Genomic DNA, 24746 nt, shown 5'->3' on the forward strand with positions numbered 1-24746 from the left:
AGATATCTATCATTCCTGGATCATTTGTCAAATAAAAATACTGTTTAAACAAGATTTCTTCAGTGTAACTAAATACTATGGTGTGGGCTGTGTCACTTGACACTGATTTACTGGTGCAAGTTTCCAAGCCATAGCACCAACAATATGACCCATTGCTTATGTAATGTGGCTAGAATCTTGAAATTGCTAGCATCAAGCTGTGTGTAGCATGACATTGGACACGCAAAATACTAACATCTCGCGTTCCAAAGTAATTACTCTGTGTACATTAAAAACAAAACTTTTGCTTGGCTTAATATTATGGCCAGCTTTTATCATCCACCTTCAGCCTGAGTGTGCTGGAGCTGCACGAATGTGCAAATTAAAGAAAATAAATTGGGAGCCACTGTGTGTCATTAATGACACCAGTGTTGTGTGGGTCCATGCAGCACCATTAACCTTGTGTTTGGTACAGGTATTAAAATGTGAATGTTAAGATGTGTGTTTCTACCTAAATTAAATGCATCTTTATTCACGCAGACAGTTGCAGACATACAAAGAGGCTGTGGGAATTCGTCATTTCGGACTGACCGCGGACAGGGAACTCCTTACAGCCCGTAGAGTGTTGCACAACAGTGCATGGCACGGGTATTGAAATGTGAATGTTGTGATGTCTGTTTCCACGTTCGTCATTTCGGACTGACCCCGGACAGGGAGCTCCTTACAGCAGGTAGAGTAGAATCCCGTTTGCACAACAGTGCATGGTACGGGTAATCAAATATGAATGTTGTGATGTGTGTTTCTACCTAAATTAAATGCATCTTTATTCACGCAGACAGTTGCAGACATACAAAGAGGCTGTGGGAATTCGTCATTTCGGACTGACCGCGGACAGGGAACTCCTTACAGCCCGTAGAGTGTTGCACAACAGTGCATGGCACGGGTATTGAAATGTGAATGTTGTGATGTCTGTTTCCACGTTCCTCGTCATTTCGGACTGACCCCGGACAGGGAGCTCCTTACAGCAGGTAGAGTGGAATCCCGTTTGCACAACAGTGCATGGTACGGGTAATAAAATATGAATGTTGTAATGTGTGTTTCTACCTAAATTAAATGCATCTTTATTCACGCAGACAGTTGCAGACATACAAAGAGGCTGTGGGAATTCGTCATTTCGGACTGACCGCGGACAGGGAACTCCTTACAGCCCGTAGAGTGTTGCACAACAGTGCATGGCACGGGTATTGAAATGTGAATGTTGTGATGTCTGTTTCCACGTTCCTCGTCATTTCGGACTGACCCCGGACAGGGAGCTCCTTACAGCAGGTAGAGTAGAATCCCGTTTGCACAACAGTGCATGGTACGGGTAATAAAATATGAATGTTGTGATGTTTGTTTCTACCTAAATTAAATGCATCTCTATTGATGCAAATGTACAAGAGGCTGTGGGGAGTTCGTCATTTTGGACTGACCCCGGACAGGGCGCTCCTTACAGCAGGTAGAGTAGCATCCCGTTTGCACTACAGTGCATGGTACAGGTATTGAAATGTGAATGTTGTGATGTCTGTTTCCACGTTCCTCGTCATTTCGGACTGACCCCGGACAGGGAGCTCCTTACAGCAGGTAGAGTAGAATCCCGTTTGCACAACAGTGCATGGTACGGGTAATAAAATATGAATGTTGTGATGTTTGTTTCTACCTAAATTAAATGCATCTCTATTGATGCAAATGTACAAGAGGCTGTAGGAAGTTCGTCATTTTGGACTGACCCCGGACAGGGCGCTCCTTACAGCAGGTAGAGTAGCATCCCGTTTGCACTACAGTGCATGGTACAGGTATTGAAATGTGAATGTTGTGATGTCTGTTTCCACGTTCCTCGTCATTTCGGACTGACCCCGGACAGGGAGCTCCTTACAGCAGGTAGAGTAGCATCCCGTTTGCACAACAGTGCATGGTACAGGTATTAAAATGTGAATGTTGTGATGTCTGTTTCTATACCTAAATTAAATGCATCTCTATTGATGCAAATGTACAAGAGGCTGTGGGAGTTCGTCATTTTGGACTGACCCCGGACAGGGAGCTCCTTACAGCAGGTAGAGTAGCATCCCGTTTGCACAACAGTGCATGGTACGGGTATTATAATGTGAATGTTGTGATGTCTGTTTCTATACCTAAATTAAATGCATCTCTATTGATGCAAATGTACAAGAGGCTGTGGGAGTTCGTCATTTTGGACTGACCCCTGACAGGGAGCTCCTTACAGCAGGTAGAGTAGCATCCCGTTTGCACAACAGCGCATGGTACAGGTATTAAAATGTGAATGTTGTGATGTCTGTTTCTATACCTAAATTAAATGCATCTCTATTGATGCAAATGTACAAGAGGCTGTGGGAGTTCGTCATTTTGGACTGACCCCGGACAGGGAGCTCCTTACAGCAGGTAGAGTAGCATCCCGTTTGCACAACAGTGAATGGTACAGGTATTAAAATGTGAATGTTGTGATGTCTGTTTCCACGTTCCTCGTCATTTCGGACTGACCCCGGACAGGGAGCTCCTTAGAGCAGGTAGAGTAGCATCCCGTTTGCACAACAGTGCATGGTACGGGTATTGAAATGTGAATGTTGTGATGTCTGTTTCTACCGAAATTAAATGCATCTCTATTCACGCAGACAGTTGTAGACGTGCAAGAGGCTGTGGGAGTTCGTCATTTCGGACTGGCACCAGACAGGGACCTACTAACAGCAGGTAGAGTAGAATCCTGCTGCGTAACAGTGCATGGTACGGGTATTGAAATGTGAATGTTGTGATGTCTGTTTCTACCGAAATTAAATGCATCTCTATTCACGCAGACAGTTGCAGACGTGCAAGAGGCTGTGGGAGTTCGTCATTTCGGACTGGCACCAGACAGGGACCTACTAACAGCAGGTAGAGTAGAATCCTGCTGCGTAACAGTGCAAACAGCCGGTAGAGTAGAATCCTATAGCACAACAGTGCATGGTACGGGTATAAAAATGTGAATGTTGTGATATCTGTTTCTATCAAATTAAATGCATCTCTATTCACGCAGACAGTTGCAGACATGCAAGAGGCTGTGGGAGTTGCCCGTCGCTTGCCTCATCAGCCTCCCTGCCGCCGTGGAACCCCAAACCGGTACTGGCACACGCTGCGCTGCCAGTTGCACAACGGTCGGGGTACCCAAGTTCGTATCGCCCGGCGCGATGCGGAAAAGTGTTCGGAACATCTGAATTTTGGCCCATTGATAAAGGAATAAAAGACTAAAACGTCAAGAGTAAATAATGGCTGGAACAAAATCACGATATCTAAATATCACTACTAAAAAGGTAATGTAATGACGGCGGAAAAAATGCATTGAAAATGAGGCTGATTGCGAGGCACTGCCAAGAGCAAGAGGGCGAGGAGTTGCCTCCCACCGTGCATGGCTACGGCGCCTCCTTGTCTGTGACAGGATACCCTTTGGACGATCTGACATGAGCAGGAAAATTTAAAAACTTTAAAATTCCAGTGCTATTTAAATACTCCATAAGACTGTCAAGTGATACAATAGGTTCGTCACCTAATAAAAGATGGATGGAATGGTACGTGATATTTCTAAAGGTCTGCAAAATGAGTATGACTGTTTCATAAAATGGGCAGGTTAAAAGGATGCGAATGACTGAAAGCGAGCCACTGCAGTGCTCACATTCTGGTGGTTCTGCTCCCATGAGTAGTAAATAATTGTGTCAAGAGAGCGCGTCGAATTTGCAGTCTTGAATGTACGAATTCATAAGATCTGTTTACGACAGCAATCCTTCCATTATTTTATGAGGTGCAGTTTATTTCGTTCATGGTTCCATTCGACCTGTCATTTTGATTCCAGCACTTGCTTAATTGCTCCTTTATAATACTGGCAGAAAATTTTCAGTTTGTTGGCATCGCTCCTGCAGCTACGGAGTCAGCGAGCTCGTTTCCTGGAATCCCAACATGGCTTGGAACCCAGCAGAAGTGTACACTGTACCCGCGTATGACAAACTGATGGAGTTGTTGGAGGATATAGATAAGACACTTTTTTTTATCTGTTTCAAAAGTCATGGCACTTATGGAGTCTGTGTATATTAGTGTTTTTATTGTGATTACTTATTTTCTCCAGTGCTGTTAATATGTCAAATAATCCCCCAGTGTACATACAAACTTGCTTAATTTTGGGTTAATTATAATGGCACAGCCCGTTGAACCCTTTTGCACAGCAGTTGCACTAACACGTCATGTTGTGTTGGCTTTAATGGCACATAGTCAGCTAAGGTCACCATGTGCCAAAACACAAGGTGTAGAAAAGTTTTCTGCAAGTTTTCATAAAAAAGTAAAGTGCGGTCGATGGTGTTGAGAGCCTAAAACAGTAGCTATACTACCTAGTGATGCCAAAAGAAAGACATTTTAAAAATGGCCAGCAGTAAGAGCTTTAAAAAAGTTGGAAAACCTCTGCAACCATCCTTAGCTGGGCAAGGATGTCGAGGCTCTCAGCCTTCTCGGGAATAAGAGAGAGGCTGAGGTGTGGGCAAAGGAGTGTGTTTGTTGTAAACAATTCAGTATATTTTATTAAATCTACAATTTGTTTACAATACATGTTCTCTTTAAAACTTAAAACCTTTGAAATGTCAACAAGTGCATCTTCACCTAGGAACTAAGATGGACGAAAGGTGTGTGTTCATTGTAAAAATTGTAAAGAAAACTAAAATGCTTTTTTCTCGGTGTTTCGAGTTTTCTGCATGAAAATGTCCTATACAAAGAGGGCAGATAATCCCTTTGAAACGTTCCTTCTTAGTAGATACAAAACTTCCGTTCACCTAAAACTGGTTATGCAAAGTGTAATTAGTCATTTCTTTCATTGTTCCAAGCAGACTGACATTTTTTTTTTCTTTTTCTTTACAATTAAGTTTATGCAGTCTTTAAAGAGAATATTTACTTTAATTTGCTTGCGACGAGCTTGAACAGCGCAGAAGCCTGCTCTCTCATTGCATTTAATTCAGATATGACTCAGTTTTATGTTTGGTCCTTGAGCTATGCCTTTTGCTATGTTGTTTACGATGTCACCAAGCATCGGAGTAATTGCATTTCTACAGTTTAGCACTGTAAGCAAACTTAAGGAGTCTGTGTAATAGTGTTTGTGAGGTTCCCCTGTCCGGAAAACACGTCACCGGAGCTTGTCCAGGACAATTTGTGCCTTTTTAAATGCTGGACGTCTCTGGCGCGCAATAAAGCGATTCTGCTCGTATTTTCTTTCGCAGCTGTTCTGCTGTTCGCTCCTTAGCAGCTGGGCAGGCAGGCTCGCCATATTGGCACTGGCCGCCTCGCCTTCGGCGCCATTTTTTGTGGCGACGCAGATTTGCCGCCTTTTTTCTTCGCGCGCGCGGGCTCCCTCCACGCGGCGTCACGTGACGAGCATGGAGGAGAGAAGCCCCTCTCCCCGAGGCCCACTACACAAGTGTGCGTGAGATAAGTCACGTGGCTTCGCAAAAGCGCCACCGCGGACCACTCTCTCCCTCTTCTAGGGCCTAACCCCATATAAGCACTGCAGTTAAAACGCTGAATTTGCACATCAGACTTCTTTGCAGCAGTTGCGTCTGACTGTGTCGAAAGCTTGCGTGCTTGCATTTTCGAGGATGTCGTCTGTCCGTTGGGATCCGAAATTCACTGAGATAGGCCGCATCATGGACAACGAAACGGTGCAAGAAGATTTCGTACGGAGCCTGTGCCTCGCACCTCGGTCGTCCGTAGTGCGACCCCAACCGTCGACAAGTTCGGGAAGCCGTCCGGCGACGTCCGAGTACTGGGACGTATGCAAAGACCTGGGGTTCAATGAAGCCAACCTGGATTGCGAAGGGGAAGTCGTAACCAAGTACCGCCGTTTTGCGAGGAGTACGCGGGCGCAGTCCCGGTGCAACAGGTGTGGAAAACAACTGTCCCAAATGCACGGCACCGCTGCGTTTCTAAGGAGTGCTGCTCTAGCCGGTAACGGAAGCGGTTCGTCGAGCTTCTTCGCCCGTAAAGACTGCCTAGGCCGCCCTAACGTGAAGCTGCCGCCGTCAGCTGTGCTCTACCTGACCTTCTGCATGGCAAAGGAGATCCCCATGTGCCTCGCCAGAGATATGCTCAGCAATGAAATCTCCAAGCAGACCTGCACCGACTGGACGAACTACGTCCGCGAGGTCTGCTGCGCTGAAATGTCCGAGCAGCCTCCGATGGGTGGACCTGGCGAAAAGGTGTAAGTCGATGAGTGCCTCATGAGGGGCAAGCGGAAAGCCAACCGCGGCCGGCTTTTGGCAGGTGACAACGTGCCACCGCACGGCCAGAACAACTACGGCGGCGTGGTCGACCGTGGCCCCTGGATTTTTGGGATGATTTGGGAGGCCGTGAAGGAGTTGCGACTTTTTAAAGTCGACCGGAGAGACGCTGCGACTTTCGGTGCCATCATCGCCGCCAACGTTCGGCCGGGGACCACGATCGTCAGCGACGAGTGGGCGGCGTATCAGTGTGCGCTGGGGCTGGTCGACAGCAATGGAGTCGACTCGAACCTGACTCACAACACTGTCAACCACTCAGTTTTTTTTTCACGGACCCTCTGACCGGCGCACACACCCAAAACATCGAGAGTTCCTGGCAGAAGGCCAAGGCCCGCCTGATCACGACCGGACGGAAGTTTGCACCCGAGCTCGCGGAGTCCTACCCTGGGTGGCTTTGGTGGCTGTCCATCAACGGGAGGCACCGCTGCCATGACCCCTTCCTTCGACTCATGGAACTCATCTCGAAGCATTACGCCATGTAAATGGAGCCCTTGACATCTCCGCCAGTACGAAAGGCCCTCCGGGTCCGGAAGCTGCTTTGCCAGCTATTTTTTTCTTTTCACGGCCCCTCTGGGGGCCACCAAACGTGCCTTGGCAGAGCTGGCACAATGCGTACCACTGTCTCGAACCCGAGTTCCCCTCTCTAAACCGAGTCTGCTATGTGCAGCAACTGGTCCTTGGACTGCTCCTTTCTTAAAGAGTTCACCATCGCCCGAAGGAAACTTGTGGGGCATGACACGCCCGATTGAGACTTATGCGTGTTATTACATGACAGAAAGCAGCGAAAGCGCGCCGTGGTAAATAAACGTGGACTCGATGACCAGAAATGAAGCCAAACATCGCCGAACGCGAACGAAAACAATGCAGTAATTAGGGCCGCAAAGTGACAGAGCAACTTTGAAAACGCTGAACTATGAAGCAAAAACATAAAAGGAAACGCTAACAAGTGCCAGCGTTCCGAATTCACGGTCGCAACGAATGCAAGCACGAAGTCAAAACTGATGACTAAGCGCGAGACAGATACCACCGCACCGTGGAATCCAGCAACGTAAACATTTATGGTATGACCTTTCAACATAACACGCAGGAGCAAACGTGTTTCCAAACGGCCGCGCAGCTCCAACCGTCGCTTGCTAAGCCTTTTTTTTTTTCAGAAGCGCTAACACAGTGGGCCCTCGGCGCTGTGCAGCGGCGAAGAGACACACCATATGAAGCATTACAGCAAACGTTTCCGCCTTGTACTAAAGCGCGAGATGGAAAATAACTTACCTTAAACGCCGGGTCCCGCGCGCAGAGTCCAGGCAACAATGCTGTCAACTCCGAACACAACACAACATAATGTCTCGAAATATACAGGGTCTTGAATATTTGGGGGCCGGGTTTTAAAAAATTCCTACGTAAAATCTACTGCCCCATTCGAGCTGAAATAACGTTCACAAAGTAGCAAAATGTGGTCTACGTTATCTGATAATTGATCCAACATCGGTAGTTGTCTAGATTTTCTGGAATGGATGGAAAACTGCTCTCGGCGACGTGCACAATTTTCGCAAAAGCGAGTCGAGAAGCTGCGTTGACATGGTGCGCCATCTGTCGAGCGGCGAGGCAACCGCCATCTCCAGCAAGGACGTTGGCGCGCTTGCTTCGAAGGTGCAGATCGTTGGGAGGGTCTAGGCAGAGCGCCATAACCATTGAGCCACCCGGCACTGACATCACACAGTACATCATCATCATCAGCCTGACTACACCCACTGCAGGGCAAAGGCCTCTCCCATGTCTTTTCGACTGACCATGTCCTTTGTCAGTTGCCACCACTGTATCCCTGCAAACTTCTAAATCTCATCCGCCCACACAGTACATGGGCCTCTATAATTTCGCCTCCATCAAAATTTGACCGCCGCAGCTGGGATCGAACCCGCGTCTTTCAGGTCAGCAGCCAAGCGCCATAACCGGCCGCGAGCGCCGGCAGCTCTTTAGCAAGGCGGACCTTATAAAGGCGTATCACAAAATCCCCGTCGAGCCTGCAAATGTACCAAAAAAGGCGATCACTACACCTTTCGGCATATTTGAGCACGTGCGCATGCCATTTGGGCTTCACAACACAGCTCAGACTTTTCAACGCTGCATTGCCGAGGTGGCACGCGGACTTCCGGCTGTATTTGCCTCATTGATGACATCCCCGTCGCGAGTAGCACACCGCAAGACTGCGAGCGTCACCTCCGGGAACTCTTTGCTCGCCTTCAAATATTTGGTCTGGTAGTCAATGCCCAGAAATGTGTATTCGGGTCTCCCGAGCTCGAGTTTTTGGGCCCCCACATCTCAGTGTTGGGAATTCGTCCGTTGTCTGCTCCTGCAGCCGTCGCGGCAGCCTGGTTACTTTTGACAAAGACGCTACTTGCCTACACTGATGACATCTTCGTCGCGAGTAGCACACCGCAAGAACGCGAGCGTCGCCTCCGGGAACTCTTTGCTCGCCTTCAAATATTTGGTCTGGTAGTCAATGCCCAGAAATGTGTCTTCGGGTCTCCCATGCTCGCGTTTTTGTGCCACGACATCTCAGTGTTGGGAATTTGTCCGTTGTCTTCCCATGTCAAAGCTGTGAGAGACTTCCTAGTGCCCACTACCCTGGGCAAGGTGCCGGAGTTTCTAGGCCTTGTGAATTTCTCACCGCGCTTTATTCCGCACTGCGCCCAGCTTCTGCACCCCCTGACCGACCTTTGCACAACCAAGCGCTTCTCATCCGCGCTTTCCTGGTCACCCGAAGCTCAATCTGCTTTCACGGATGCTAAGCAAGCTGCTGCCGATTCGGTCCTTCTCATTCACCAGAGGACTGAGGTGCCCACTCGCATCATGGCGGAGGCTTCCAGCGTGGTCATCGGCGCTGTTCCCCAGCAGCAATCGACTCCAAGTGTTACCCACTCGGTTTCTTTTCTAGGAAGCTCCAACTTGCTGGGACCCGCTTGAGCATTTTTGGCCGGGTGCTGCTTGCCATCTACTCCACCATACAGCACTTTAGAGATTTCTTGGAGGGCCAGCAATTTTACGTTCTGACTGATAAGCTTCTGGCATATGTGTTCCGCACGAACTCTTCCTGGTATGTTGCCCAACAACTCCATCATCTGGCCTATATATCGGAGTTTACAACGGATATCCGTCACATCAAAGGCACCTTCAACGAGGTAGCTGACACTCTTTCACGCATCACCTCCGTTGGCACTTCTCCATCAGCTGTGGACTGGGAGCAGCTGGCCTAGGCGCAGCTAGAGGACCCTGAGCTGCAAGCCGTGTGACCACCCCCGTTCCTTCCCACTGAATCGGGTGCAACCGTTTGTGGCCGCATCGATCTAGTGCGACACGTCAACGGCCCTACCTCGCCCATTCCAGCTGCCTTTCATACAGCGGTGTTCCACTTCATGACATCTGCCATCCCAGCGTCCGAGCCACGCAGCGCCACGTTACCCAGCGTTACGTCTGGCTGAGTATCAACACTGATGTTCACCAGTAGGACGCATGTGCCTTGCTTGCAATCTCAAACCGGCCTACATCGAGACACCTCTCACGGAGATCCTCCACGGAGTGTTTGGTGCATCTGCGATCTCTAGCCAAGAAAGCCCCATCTCTCCCTCGTCGGCGTGTCCGTTTCGCCGTTCCGTCTGGGGGGGGGGGGGGGGGGGGGGGGCTGCAGCGTGCACCGATGCCACAACTCAGTGGCGCTCACTTCGGCGCTCCCAGGTGGTGCCTTGGTGCCAGCTACGCAATGCGGCAGAACACGAAAAAAATTCGAAATCACAACGATAACCCGCACTGGAGTAATCACCTCCTCGGCACTTGAGTAGGAGTCACGGGCACATGACGGCACGAGGACACGAACATGATACGTGCGCGCACCGACACTGGCGTAGGAGCGGCGCGCCGAAGCGAAAGGGGCCGTATACTCATTTCAAGTTGCTTTTTTGTTGAGCAGTAGCTCTACGCCTCTGACGTCACAGGTGACCCCAAGACGCTACGGTGGGCGCTCTCCTCTGCCGCCCCAGTGACGTCACTGCGAAACTTACTATGACATGACGTGACGTCATGAGTTGCCATAGTAACCACACCAGTAATCCACCACCACCAACTTCCATAACTGCACGACAGTAATGAACCCACTAATTCTTCACCCTTAATTCACCTTAATCTGATACTTGTTTTATTTCATTATTAATTGGTAAATTAACTTTTGAACTGCAAATTTCCCTCCTTTCCTCTCTGTACCCATTTCCGGCTTTCAAATTTGGCACTAGGCGTTGGCTCCGCCCACACGTCTGATCACGCGCTCCCACACTCCCGGTGTTTTCAAATACGCTCAACACACTGCTCTAGCTCCACCAATTTTTTGACATTTTTGGATCTAATTAATTAACTACTCATCCGATTTCGAAAACTCCTTTTAGCGCAGCATCATCAGATCACCCTCTTTCGATTACAACCACTCTCTCTCTTCAGAGTTCCACACAACAGTAGAAGAGAAGGGAGAACGCCGACACATTTTGATCACACGCTTTGGCTACACGACCCCGCGAACAGAGCCTAGTAATGCTTTCGCATTAATAAAGCAGAACGGCATGTGCCCGGGGCGCAAGCTGAGCACCGGCAGTTCGATCCTAGAAGTCTGCTATGTTGCACCTCTAGTTTTGGCGCTCTGCTGGCCTTTTTCCTCGCTGGCGTTCCTTAACCTCCCCCCCCCCTTCGTTGCATCGCCCCTCCTCCTCTTTTTTCTCTTCTCTATTTTTCTTCTCCTCTACTCCTTTCCACTTCTCTCCACCTCCTGGTCTATCCTCCCGTCTCCTCTTATTTTCTTTCACAGCCGTTCTGCTCTTCGATCCATTCCTCGGACGAGCGGCGCTCGGCAGCTGCTCGGGTGGCCGGCTCTCATCATTTTGGTGCCATTTTTGTAGCTCCGCGCGGCCAGCGCGCTCGTCGCGCAAAGAAAGCGACAGTGCGCGTATTTACGCGCGCGGGACATGGAACTATTCGTGTCCCCTCGTGCCGTGTGTTCTATTATTTTCACGGGAATTGCGGTTCTTTCGAGCAAAAACGCGATTCTGCGCGTATTTCTGCACCAGGTCCCCAGTACGTGGACCACGTGTTCGGTTCGGACGTCTCTGGCGCGAAATAACGACGCGATTCTGCGAGTATTTACGCCCGCGCAACACGGAACTATTCGTGTCCCCTCGTGCCGTGTGTGTGCGCCGGGCACAGGTTCCACGAAGAACTGTGAGTGGTTCACAGTGTTGTGAGCTATGTTCACTCTGTTGCTGTCGAGCAGCCCCGGCACACACTGATGACGCCCACTCGTCGCTCACAACAGTGGTCCCCGGCCGAACGTTGGCGGCGATGTCGCAGTGTCTCGCCGGCCCAACTTTAAAGAGGCGCAACTTCTTGGTGGCCTCTCAGGTCACGCCAAACATCTGCGGGCCACGGTCCACTACGCCGCCGTAGTTGTTCTGGCGGTGCGGTGGCACGTTGTGGCCCGCCAACAGCCGGCCGCGGTTGGCTTTGCGCTTGCCCCTCATCGACTTGCACCCGTTCGCCAGGTCCACCCACCGGGGGCTGCTCAGACAGCTCAGAGCAGACCTCGCGGACGTAGTTCGTCCGGTCGGTGCATGCCTGCTGGAGATTTCGTTGTGAATCCCTGTCGACGGACATGGTCTCCTTCGCCATGCCCTTCGCAGTACGGCTTGGCGCCATTGAAACCAAGCTCTCCACAATCTCCCCACTACTCGGACGTCGCCGGGCGGCCTCCCGAGCCTGTGGAGGGTTGGGTTCGCACTACCGATGACATAGGTGCGAGGCGCAGGCTCTTCACGAGTTCTTCCTGGACCGCTTCGTCGTCCATGAAGCGGCCCATCTAAGTGAATTTGAGACCCCACCGGACCGACCACATTTCCGAAACTGCAAGCACGCAATTCGTGTGCATAATACAGCGCAGGACACGAGGTACCACGACTAGTTCGTGTTCCGCGCGCCTAAATACGTGCACAATCACTTTCCTCTGCTCGACGCAGCAGCGCGTCCAAAATGGCGGCGGGGCGACGAGCTCGCAGAGGGAGCCGACGGGAAGAAAAAGGCGGGAAATCTGCGCCGCGCGAATTAATCACGTTTTCGCTCGAAAGAACTGCAATTCCCGTGGATAATAGAGCACACGGCACGAGGGGACACGAATAGTTCCGTGTTCCGCGCGCGTAAGTACGCGCACAATCGCTTTCTTTGCGCGACGAGCGCGCTGGCCGTGCGGAGCTACAAAAATGGCGCCAAAATGGCGAGCCGGCCGCCCATGGCCGCCCGAGCAGCTGCCGAGCGCCGCTCGCCCGAGGAATGGAACGAAGAGAAGAACAGCCGTGAAAGAAAATAAGAGGAGAAGGGAGAATAGACCAGAAGGTACAGAGGTGCGGAGGGGGTGAAAAGGAGCAGAAGAAAAACAGAGGAGAAGGAAGAAAAAGAGCAGGAAGAGAGGCAACGCTGCAAAGGGGGTTGAGGAACACCGACGAGGAAAAAGTAAAAAAGCCCAGCCGACTGTTATTATTTTGCTATGGAGGCCGCCATCAAGGTTTCTATCCGTGCAATCAGCATAACCGGAGGCTCGAAACGCGACCAGTAGAGCCAACACTCCAAAAACCACTGGCCTCAGCCGTAATGACGCGAAGTCGACGTCGCTGCAGCGTGCAGGTTTACCCGACCATCGTCATTAGCGTCGTGAGAAGTTGCACGCGTCGAATTCGCCGTCAACGCTCTCTCTGTAATCCGCTGTAAAAGGAACTATATGAGGCTACACCGGAAGATTATTTTTCTCCTTTCAAAAAACACACTCGCGCAGACTTCGGTGCGCGGAACTCCCTCAAAATGTGCTTCAAATCTCCACACCCATCCATTCTTAACAGCACAAATTCATTGCACTGGCATAATCTGGCCGACGCCAAATTGATGCTGAAAAGCCACATCCGTATGAAAAACGCAAAACGGTAATATTTAACAACCGCTATTCAAGCGGACTTCCGCAAAAACACATAAATCGAAAAAGATGCACAAAAGCGCGGGTGGCAGCGCAATTTCACTTCAAACGTATGCGCGATCAACAACCGCAGCGCAAATTTACACTGCTACTGAGCCGGCTTCACCGACGGACAGAACTTTCACAACACGAAAGCAAATGTCCTGCATACAAGAGCCTCACGGTGTATTCTTACAGCGTGATGAGCGCCCAGCTATCCGCTTCAACGCAAAAAAAAAAAAAAAATCCATAAAAACGAAGATCATCGCGGTGGCGTCAGAAACGCGCGAAAGAAAAATCGACGCCGCGTCAAAAACCCCAAAACGTCGCTGAGGACGAACGAAGACAACGCCGCAATTAGGGCCACAAAGTGGTACAGCAAACCACTTTCAAAGCGCTGAACTACGAAGCAAAAAAAAAAAAAAGAAAAACGCTAACAAGTGACAGCGTTCAGAATTCACGGTCGCAACGAATGCACGAAGTCAAAAGTGATCAGTAAACGCGAGACAGACACCACGCGCACCGTGGAATCCAGCAACGTAAACATATCGTACGACTTTTCAACATAACAAACAACAGCACACAAATGTTTTTCAAAACGGCCGCACAGCTCTAACCGTCGCTTGCTAAGCCTTTTTTTTTTTTTTTCAAAAGCGCTAACACAGTGGGCACTCGGCGCTGTGCAGCGGCGAAGAGACACACCATATGAAGCATTACAGCATACGTTTCCGCCTTGTACTAAAGCGTGAGATGGAAAACAACTCACCTTAAAGTAGCCGGGTCCCGCGCGCAGAGTCCAGGCAACAACCATGTCAACTCCCAGCACCATAATGTCTTGAAATATATATGGCCTCGCTTGCGTTCAGTCAGCACTCGGCTCTCGCGGCTCCTCCTAGTTTCCACGAGCACAACAACAGGTGACAAGCACAAGCGCTCGCATTACAGAGACGCTCGATCCATGCACACCACGCTATCACGAAGTCGTCTTTGTTCACAGATAGCACCACGCAACTGCGCTCGTACCCGACTCGACGAACGCGTGTTCCCAAAACCCGCGGAGAGCAGCGTCGCAGCGTCGCGGAGGCTGTGGCGTTCGCTGTGGTCTGCCGCCAAGAAGCGCTTTCCGCCAGTGATCGCAGCTATTTTACTGTGACGTCATACATGGCAACGAGCCCTAGCAACGGTGCAGCGGAGAGCGAGTAGCCGAGATTCATCGCTCCCGTTCGTGACCTTGAAAGCCCTATGGCGTCTGAGCTTTACACAGCGAGAAGCTTGGAAACCTTGGAAAGGTTGTCGCGCCTGTTGAGAAGTTCGCTTTCCGCGCCTCTTGTCGGCGAAGCACCGGGGCGTGAAGACGGTCTGTTATAAAAAGAAGCTAGTGTAGCTGCTCGTTCTGAAGTGAGGCGCTGTAGAAATTTAAAAAAATTACGAGGAACTTTAGCGGCTAAAGTGGTGAAAGGCGAAAGCCTGAGTGCTGCATTCTGCTACGCGATTGTTCACTTCACATTTTTTCGGCTGCTGACCCGAAAGACGCGGGTTCGATCCCGGCCGCGGCAGTTGAATTTCTTTGGAGAAGAAATTCTAAAGGCCCGTGTACTGTGCAATGTAAGAGCACGTTAAAGAACCCCAGGTGGTCGAAATTTCCGGAGCCCTGCACTACGGCGTCCCTCATAGCCTGAGTCGCTTTGGGACGTTGAACCCCAATAAATCAAATTAAATCAAATATATGAACAGTTTGAGCACTGAGGTATGGAACTGTACTGCTAGAAATAAAGTTTGGCTGGTGTATGAAGCAGATTAAATTCGGCGAAGGATGCGAGCTCCACGTAGGGTGTGGCGGTAGTAAATCAGTGGAGTCCAATTTCTGCTGCGTGTAGTATTCATGGACAGCGAATTTGTAACAAAGCTCTGACAGCGAGCACCGTCGGTGAGCTTGTCCATGGCATCGTCGGCGTCCAGTGCGTCCGATTCCGGCCGGAAAGTGAGACCTCGAGCGAGAGGACCTACTCGTTACTCGGGACACCCGCGTCTGCGGGGGTCCAAATAAGGGTCACGGGGCGGGTGGAGCGCCAGAAGCGTAGAAGCCGAGCCGCGGTGCGGGATACCAGGCATTTGGCGAAATTGCATGGGGCGGATTTTGAGTCGGATATAATTTTGGTGGCAGAGGTGGAGATGAGAGCGAGCGCAATGGCCGCTTCCTCTGCAATTTAGGATGAGCCTGTGGCGATGGAGCCTGATGCGAGTAATCGGACCTGATTGTTAACAACGACGAGAACCATGCGGGAGCCCGAAGAGTACGCTGCCACGTCCACTAGGCTACCTCGGAACTGTCGCCGTTCAGCTTGTGCAGGATTTTGGCGCGGGCTTCCCTGCGTTCTCGGTCCTGCTCGGGGTACATGTTCTTAGGGATGGGATCGTATACATGTGGAGGTAGAGAGACCCATTCGGTAGGATGGGTGATCGTGGATGGCTAATAGAGTGCGGCCTGCCGCGGTACCTGACAGACAAGTCAGCTGTGCTCTTAGGGTGGCTTCTGCCAGTACCGAGGTTGAGGAGCCGGGCAGTAGAGGTGCTGGGGGTAAGTGGAGGCCGATCTTCGTGCAGCTCCTGCGGAGCGCGTTAATGCCGTGCCGTTTCTTCTGCTTTAGGGGTTGGTAGGGGAATGAGTACGCCGTGCGGCTCGTAATGTGCGGCTCGAGTGAGGTGGAGAGTGTTCCCCTCTCGCATACCCGCGCGCCGGTTCGCCACGCACCGGATTAGACAGATGGCTTCCTGGGTTTGGGTCTGGAGAGCTTGGATGTTGTCGCCGTGCGTGCCGTGGAAGTAATGGTGTGACATTTTTATTAGAGTGAGTGAGTGAGTAGAAACTTTATTGATTTATAAGATTTAGCCTGCGGTGGAGGTCTTCTTCAAGTCTTGAGGTTGCCTCCTAGCCTTGGGTGGTCCCCTAGTCCAGGGCTCCACTGAGTCTGGCCACCTCGCTTGCGTGTGCTATGAGTGCCCTTTGGGCCTCTAGCTCGCAGCTGGTGAGCCGGCTCTCCCATTGCTCCGCACTTGGTGTGTCGTGTTTGTGGAACGATATGTTTCTGTCGCATTCCCATGTTATGTGGTATAGTGTTGGCCTCGCTTCGCACCAAGGGCATGTGGCGAGGTATTGTGTCGGGAACATCTTGCTTAGTATATATAAGTTGGGGAAGGAGCCTGTCTGTAGCTTCCGCCATTTTGCGGCTTCTTCCTTGCTTAGCTCTTTGTGTGGTGGGGGGTATTTGTATCTTAGCCCCCTGTATAAACTTAGTGTTTCAGAGTACCCAGCCCCTAGGCTAGTCCAGAGCTCCTCCGGGGCTTGTGACCCCCCAGCTCGGATAGTAAGCCCTCGAGCTAGTTCGTCCGCCCTTTCGTTGCCCCAGACCCCCGCGTGGCCTGGTATCCAAATTATGTTATGTTTCTCTCTCCTCCCCGAGGGTGTCCCCTCGCTGAGGATCCTGAGTGTCGTTTTGCCTACCCTTCCTTTTGTGTAGTTTCGACACGCTTCTTGTGAGTCTGTTAAAATATTCAAGGGTCTCCCCTTTCTATCCCCCTCCCTCATTGCTAGGGCTATCGCTATCTCCTCCGCCTCTGCTACATTTGATGCCCTGGCCGTGAGGCTCGTTATGTGTTCTCCCTGGTGGTTGACGACTACCGCCACCATTTTATTTCCTCGTTCACCATAGTACGGGGAAGCGTCGGTGTATACCGTGCTGTCCCTGTGCCCTATTGTTTTTTCATAGTATTCTGCTCTGGCTCTCCTCCTGCTGGCATGGAGGTTTGGGTCCATGTTGCGGGGGATGGGTTGTACGCTTATGTTTCTTCTTAGTGCGTCTGGTATGTTTGTCCTGTTGTTGTGATGGTTCTCCGTCTCCCGACCCAACCTAGTCAGAAGTGCTCGTCCGGTTCTTGTGTCGCTGAGTCTTTGAAGTTGTGCCTTTATTTGGCATTCACTCAGCTCTTCAAAAGTGTTGTTTAGCCCTAGTTGCATTAGCTTCTCGTTGGACGTGTTCCTTGGTAGATGTAAGGCTATCTTGTACGCTTTGCGAAGGATAGCTTCTGCTTGCTCTCTTTCAGCTTTGATGGTTACGTGGTATGGTAGTGAGTATGTTATTCGACTGACTATCAGGCTGTTCACCAGTCTGATTGTGTCTTCTTCCTTCATGCCATGCCTTTTGCTGGCTACTCTATTTATCATTCGGCCTACTTGCTCCGCCGCTTTGCGTAGCAGGCTGAGTGTGTGGCTGCATTTCCTGCTACCTTGCAGCCACATACCGAGTATTCTTATCATTCTTTGGTTTGGTTTGGTTTATGGGGTTTAACGTCCCAAAGCGACTAAGGCTATGAGAGACGCCGTAGTGGAGGGCTCCGGAAATTTCGACCACCTGGGGTTCTTTAACGTGCACTGACATCGCACAGTACACGGGCCTCTAGAATTTCTCCTCCAAAGAAATTCTAGCCGCCGCGGCCGGGATCGAACCCGCGTCTTTTGGGTCAGCAGCCGAGCACCATAGCCACTGAGCCACCGCGGCGGCTATCATTCTTTGTTCCGGTATGTTCTGCCCTTCTAGTTTCACCTCGAGGTTAGCCTCTGTAGGGTGCCTTCCTACTCTGAGAAGTTCGGACTTTTCGGTGGAACACCTTAATCCCCTCTTCTTCATGTATCCTTCAATGCAGGTGGCTGCCGCTTGTAGACTTTCTTCTTTGCTTCCTAGCGAGCCTTCGCTGGTCCATATGGTGATGTCATCCGCATACATTGCGTGTCTGATTCCTTGTATCTGGCTGAGCTCTTTGGCTAGGATGATCATTGATATGTTGAAGAGCACTGGTGATATCACTGAGCCCTGTGGAGTTCCCCTGCATGGTGTTTGAAAGACCTCGCTTCGTAGGTCTCCCAAACCCACCGTTGCAGTTCTGTTTGTGAGGAAGCTTCTCACGTAGTCGTGTGTTTTCTTTCCGCAGTTGGCGGCGTTGATGCCTTCCATGATTGCTGCGTGGGATACGTTGTCGAAGGCCCCTTTGATGTCCACGGCCATGACTACGTTTTCCCCTTTGCTTGGCATTGTTTCTAGTACTTCTTCTTTGAGCTGAAGCAGCACGTCTTGGGTCGATAGATGTTCCCTGAAGCCGAACATGGTGTTGGGGTACCATCCTCCGTCTTCTAGGTGTCTTTGTATTCTTTTAGTGATGATTCTTTCGAAAAGCTTGCCCAGACACGATGTTAGCGAGATAGGTCTGAGATTTTCTATCTGCAGTTTTTTGCCTGGTTTGGGTATCATAACGACTTCCGCGTGTTTCCACTCTTTCGGAACCGTTCCCTCTTCCCAGAGTTTGTTTAAGTATTTTGTGAGCTGTTCTACCGCTTCATCGCTGAGATTTCTTATCAACGAGTTCTGGATCTTGTCCGCCCCCGCTGCCGTGTTCTTTGTCGTTGCCCTTATGGCTTGAATAACTTCTTCTCTTGTTATCGGTTTGTCCATGTCCTGGTTTTCTTTCCCTTGGTATTCTCCTTGGTAGGCTTTCACCTGTTCTTTTCCGTAGCATTTCTCTTTTACTGCTTGGATTAGCTGCTCCTCCGTCCCTTCGTATTGGTGGATCAGTCTTTGTATCGATTTGTTACTTTCTGCTTTGTTCTTCGATGGGTCCATGAGCTTCCTTAGTATTTGCCACGTTCTGGCCGTGCCTAGGGTGCCATTCAGTGTTGTGCTGAATTGTTGCCATCCCTGTCTAGCCAGTTGTGTTGCGTATTCTTCCGCTCGCTGGGTGATTTCTGCTATCTTCTTTTTTAGTTTCCTGTTAAGCTTCTGTTTCTTCCAGCGTTTGGTTAGGCTTTTCCTTGCCTCCCATAGGCCGAGGAGTCGTTTGTCTACCTCTGGTGCCTGTTCTGTGCGGTTAACTTCTTTGGTATATGTATCTCTTATTTGTTTAAGTTGTTGGCTCCATTCTTCTAAAGACGTGATGTCGCCTTTGATGCTTTTGCAGTGGGTGCGGAAAGCGTCCCAGTCTGTCAGTCTTGCCTTGCCTATTTTCCTTCTGACGCTTTCGGCTTCAATGGCCACTCTGATTATAAAGTGGTCGCTGCCTAGGTTCTCCTGTGTGTTTTCCCACTCTGCTTGTTTAGCTCCTCTGACAAAGGTTAGGTCGGGACACGTGTCTACGCTTACGCTGTTGCCTTGCCTTGTGGGTTGGCTCTCATCCGTAAGTAGCTCGCAGCCTGTGTTTTCTGCTGCTGTACATATGCTCCGCCCTTTTATGTCCTCTTTTTTGCTGCCCCATTGCGGGCTTTTCGCGTTGAAGTCTCCTGCTATAACTAGGGTGTTCTGCCCTGCAAGTTTCTTTGCCTCCGCGAAAAGCTTGATGAAGTCTCCCCTGTTTTTAGGTGGGCTATATATTGTGACGAAGGGAATGGGTTTATTTACAGGATGAACGGGGATATGGGAGCAAACAGTGAAACGGTGAACGGCCAGCGTCGAGCCAGTCCCAGTCTCGAGTACGCGCCCCTTCGTCGTCCTCTTCTCTTCCGCTGCGCCCTTCGTCTTCTTCACTTGCTCCGAAGCGCGGCCCGGCGTAAGTTGCGTAGCAGCCCGGCATAAGTTCCGTAACACTTCTCCCCGGGTCTTACCGGTTGCAGAAGACCGGCCGGTGGTGTGTTGCACCGCTTCAGCCGTTGGCAGGAAGTACAGCTTGCTACGTAGTGCTGTGTCGTTGTGTACATTCTTGGCCAGTAAAAACGTTGTCGGGTTCGAGCAAGGGTGCGAGCAAACCCCAGGTGACCGGAGGTGATGTCATCGTGCATTGCATGTAAGACGGCACCACGAAGAGAAGCCGGGACAACAAGCAGCAGACGGGCGCCGTCAGCTGAGTAGTTCTTTTTATAAAGTAGGCCGTCCCGGATAACGAAGGGTGTAGTAGTTACAGCCATGTGAGCCTTGGCAAAGAGCGCACTCAAAGCTGGATCTTGGCGTTGTTCTTGTTGGAACGTGACATGGTCCGGAAATGTCTCGGTCAAAGAGGCTAGGCAGTCATCCAGGTCGTCCTCACCGACTGGCGTTGAAGGAAGAGGGAAACGCGATAAACAGTCAGCGTCAGCGTGGCGACGGCCGCTTTTATAGGACACCGAAAAGTCATATTCTTGAAGACGTAAGGCCCAGCGAGCTAACCGACCTGAAGGGTCGCGTAGGCCAACGAGCCAACATAGGGAGTGATGGTCGGTGATCACGTTGAAGTGGCGTCCATAGAGGTAGGGTCGAAACTTGGCGACAGCGAAAACAACGGCGAGACATTCCATTTCAGTGACAGTATAATTGCGTTCGGCTTTCGTTAAAGTGCGGCTGGCGTAGGCAACAACGTGTTGGGCGTCATTCTGAAGCTGGACGAGTACCGCGCCGACGCCCACGCCGCTAGCGTCGGTGTGGACCTCCGTAGGAGCCGCGGGATCGAAATGACGCAAAACAGGGCCAGAAGTTAGCACGAACTTCAGTTGTTGGAATGATGACGCACATTCTGGGGACCACACAAACTGAGCGTCTTTGTGCAGGAGGCAAGTCAACGGATGGGCAATTTGGGCAAATCCTTGGATAAATCGACGAAAATACGAGCACAGGCCCAAAAAGCTCCTCAAATGCTTTACATTTTGAGGTTCCGGAAAGTCACGCACAGCAGCAATCTTTTGCGGGTCCGGCCGAATCCCGTTCTGGTCGACGAGGAATCCCAGCACCAGGGTTTGTCGCTCGCCGAAGTGACACTTTTTAGAATTTAAAATTAGTCCAGCTTGTTGAATGCAGTCTAGCACGAGTCCAAGACGTTCGTTATGCTCACGAAATGTCGTCCCATAAATGATGACGTCGTCCAGGTAACACATGCATACCTCCCACTTTAGGCCACGCAAGATTGTATCCATAAATCTTTCGAACGTCGCTGGGGCATTGCACAATCCAAAGGGCATCACATTGAATTCGTAGAGTCCGTCAGGAGTCACAAATGCTGTCTTTTCCCGGTCCGCCGGATGCATCGGTATCTGCCAATAGCCAGATCGCAAATCCACCGACGAGAAATAGGATGCGGATTGTAGGCAGTCCACGGCGTCATCGATGCGCGGCAAAGGGTAGACGTCCTTCTTTGTGATGGCATTTAGACGCCGATAATCAACACAAAACCTCCATGAGTTGTCTTTTTTCCGCACCAAGATGACAGGGGCAGCCCAAGGGCTTGCTGACTCCTGGATAACACCTTTCTCCAGCATGTCTCGGACTTGCTCGTTGATTACCCGCCGCTCCGCTGGGGACACACGATATGGCTTCTGCCTGATAGGGGCTGCGTCACCGGTGTTTATCTGATGGTGCATACGTGATGCCGGCGGAGCAGGCAAATCAGCTTTGTGAGCAAAATCGAACACAGATGCGTAGTGAGTCAGGACTTCATGTAAGGCACGCTGCTAGGACGTAGGGAGAGATTTGTTGATCATGCGGTTAATATCGGCGTGATAGTCGGCTTGTTCTGCCCTCTGGTGCAGGAGAGGAGACACGGACCGTATATCCAGGGTTTCATAGTCGCCAAACGTCGCCAACTTGAGGCCGGAAGGTATACAAACGGGCTCCGACGAAATATTCACCGTCCACACGTGGGCGCAACAATCGACGGCCTCAACAATCGCACGGGGCACAAGGAGATGTTTCTTGACGGCGTTGTTATGGTTGGGTTCAACGAGCAAACGACGGATGCCTGATCGGTCGGCGGAGCAGCGTACAGGCACAAACATTGCCGCCTGAGCTGGTAACAGTACATCTGTGGCGACACACAATACGCCGTTAACAGGGGCGGCTGAATCTTCAACTAAAGCGGACAGAATATTTCGCCGAAGGATAATTTCGCCAGCGGCACAGTCAAGCGTCGCTCCACACTCACGCAGAAAGTCAATACCGAGAATAACGTCATGCGTGGCTCGTTCCAAAACCGTGAACTCGACCCTAAAAGTTTCTCCAGCGATCTCGACCGGCACACAGCAGAGTCCCACAGGTCGCAAATGTTCGCCCCCAACTCCGCGAAAACTGGCGCTGCGCTCCAAAGCAAACATAACCGTTGGCCCCAACCGATTTTTAAAACACAAACTCATTACAGACACTGCGGCACCGGTGTCCACCAAAGCGAGAGTATTTACACCATTTACACTAACTGGCACTTTGTTTTTCAACATCACAGCAGGCGGAGGAATTGGCGAAGCTGAACGTTCTGCGACCTCACCCCCATCGGCCGCTCCCGCTAGTTTCCCGGCGGGGGCGAAGAAGAGCGCTGGCGTGGAGATGGGGACCGGCCCCGTCGCTGCGGTGGTGGAGTGAAGCTACGGTCAGAAGCGGGAGAGTCACTCCGGAAGGCACCAGGGCGAAGTGGCGGGGGAGGAGGTTGAACCCATGCAGCATTTTCCCGGACACCGGCCGACTGATTCCACACAGTGTTCTCCCGGAAACTGGCTGGTTGATTCCACGCAGTGTTGTCCCGGAAACTGGTCGAAGATCGGGTCCAGGAGCGTGAAGGCTGTGGTCGCCGGCGTTGGCAAAACCTCGCGATGTGTCCGCGGCGGCCGCAATGATAGCAAGTCGGCGACTCACGAATACCGTAGGTATCGACGGGAGCGGGCGGTGCTCGGGAGTCGGAGGCAGCTGCAGGACGCACGTTGGGTGTACGGGGTACGGGTGTACCCCGGATGTACGGGGGCTCGGAGACACGATCGTAACTGTGGGAGTGCCGCTGATGGTCAGGAGGACAGGTCCACGAGGCTTGGGGATCGGAAGGCGGTTGTTGGACTGCGCATTCGTGATACACAGGCGGTGGTGGTACGCCGACGCCTTGCAACTGCTTGCTCAACTCGTCGGCGACAACCCTGCGGACGAGCGTGGCAAGATCGTCATGGGCAGAATAGTCGACGCTAGCAACAGTGGTAACATTAGCAAGGCGCCCAAACTTCGGTGCAATTCGCCGCATTTTTAACGCCTCGAACGTGCGGCAATGCTGAATAACGTCAGACGTGCTGGTGAGGGTGTCCTTAGTGATCAGAAAATTATACACATCTTCAGCAATTCCTTTCAAAATGTGGCCAACCTTGTCCTCCTCGGTCATGCTTCTGTTCACAATTCGACAGAGCCGCAAGACTTCCTCGATGTATGTCGTACAGGTTTCTCCAGGCAACTGTGCTCGTTGAGATAGGGTGTTCTCTGCCTTGCGTTTCTTTGTGAGGGAGTCGCCGAAGCACTTTGCGATCTCCTCCACGAACTTAGTCCAGGTGGAGAAGGATTCTTCGTGGTTCTCGAACCACAGTAGTGCGGTACCGGTGAGATAAAAAAACACGTTGACGAGCTGCATGGTTGGGTCCCAGCGGTTGTATTTGCTGACCCGTTGGTAGTGTTTGAGCCAATCTTCAACGTCCTCGTCCACGCCGCCGGAAAACGTTCTAGGCTCACGCTGAGGAGGCCAGGAACTGGTCGATGCTTGGTGTACACGGCCTGCGTTCGAAAGAGTACCAGCCGTACCCGAAGAAGGACCGCTTCCGTCTTGGCTCGCCATGTCGGGTAGGTCAGGGGGTAGCCCAGCCAAGCGTTTGCTCCGTCGAGGTTCTGCAGGGTCCAGAACGACTTACCCCGCACCTCCACCAAGTTGTGACGAAGGGAATGGGTTTATTTACAGGATGAACGGGGATATGGGAGCAAACAGTGAAACGGTGAACGGCCAGCGTCGAGCCAGTCCCAGTCTCGAGTACGCGCCCCTTCGTCGTCCTCTTCTCTTCCGCTGCGCCCTTCGTCTTCTTCACTTGCTCCGAAGCGCGGCCCGGCGTAAGTTGCGTAGCAGCCCGGCATAAGTTCCGTAACAATATGTTTATAACAAAGGTGCTTTTTGCTTTCCTTTTCCTTTTGGGAATTATTTCAGTTATCACGTGTTCTAGCTGTGTGTCTGCTATTTCCCCATGATTTATTGCTGTTATTTTGTCGCTAATGAGTGTTGCTGTTTTCCCTTTTTCCTGGCATGAGTAGCCTCTTAGGGTTGGGGTACAGTTTGTTTCTTGTAATAAGATTAGGTCTGGTGGGGTTCCCCTAGTGCTAATGAATTGCTGCAGGAGCCCCTGCTTGCGCCTGTAGCCCCTGCAGTTCCATTGCCAAATCTCTAGTTGTTGTCCTCCTGCCATGTTGCTGTGTTGCAGCTACTATTGTTCCCTTGGGTTTCTGTACCGAACCTCCGCTCATTAAAGAGGCGGTCTCTGGCGTCGTTTAGTGTTCTCTGTGTTGTTTGATTTTTAACGTAATTACGGAAGCTCTGGTCTTGCAAAGCTATCTTCTGGCTTAGTTGTTGCATTTGTTGCTGCATTTGTTGTTGCATTTGCAGCATGAGTG

The 24746-nt window shown here is 51.1% G+C and overlaps 2 protein-coding genes and 1 pseudogene across 4 annotated transcripts in view; 1 reads left to right on the forward strand and 2 right to left on the reverse strand.

The window, feature by feature from the left end:
* The window catches only part of LOC149347110 (uncharacterized), an 89166-nt gene extending 74348 nt beyond the window's left edge, over nt 1-14818 (reverse strand). For all 3 annotated transcript variants that reach the window (XR_016292499.1, XM_089586875.1, XM_089586876.1), the window contains exon 1: nt 14111-14818. Coding sequence is in view for 2 of the 3 variants with exons in the window: in XM_089586875.1 (XP_089443001.1) it covers nt 14111-14173 (63 nt within the window). In the remaining variant the exon portion in view is untranslated. The remainder of the gene's footprint in view (nt 1-14110) is intronic.
* Nucleotides 6063-6799, forward strand: LOC149347113 (uncharacterized; annotated as a pseudogene).
* A 2834-nt stretch (nt 14819-17652) lies between the features above and the next one.
* Nucleotides 17653-23932, reverse strand: LOC149347114 (uncharacterized). The gene has a single exon (XM_089586877.1). It carries the CDS (start codon nt 23923-23925, stop codon nt 22627-22629), a length of 1299 nt encoding a protein of 432 aa, XP_089443003.1. The 5' UTR covers nt 23926-23932; the 3' UTR covers nt 17653-22626.
* Nucleotides 23933-24746: the final 814 nt, after the last annotated feature.

This window comes from Amblyomma mixtum, chromosome 4 (genome assembly GCF_055824585.1).
Source record: "Amblyomma mixtum isolate Tamu chromosome 4, ASM5582458v1, whole genome shotgun sequence".
Lineage (NCBI taxonomy): Eukaryota > Metazoa > Arthropoda > Arachnida > Ixodida > Ixodidae > Amblyomma > Amblyomma mixtum.

What these genes read in the sequence shown, in the direction of transcription:
- LOC149347114 (XM_089586877.1), bottom strand. Translation starts at nt 23,925, where the DNA reads ATGGCGAGCCAAGACGGAAGCGGTCCTTCTTCGGGTACGGCTGGTACT.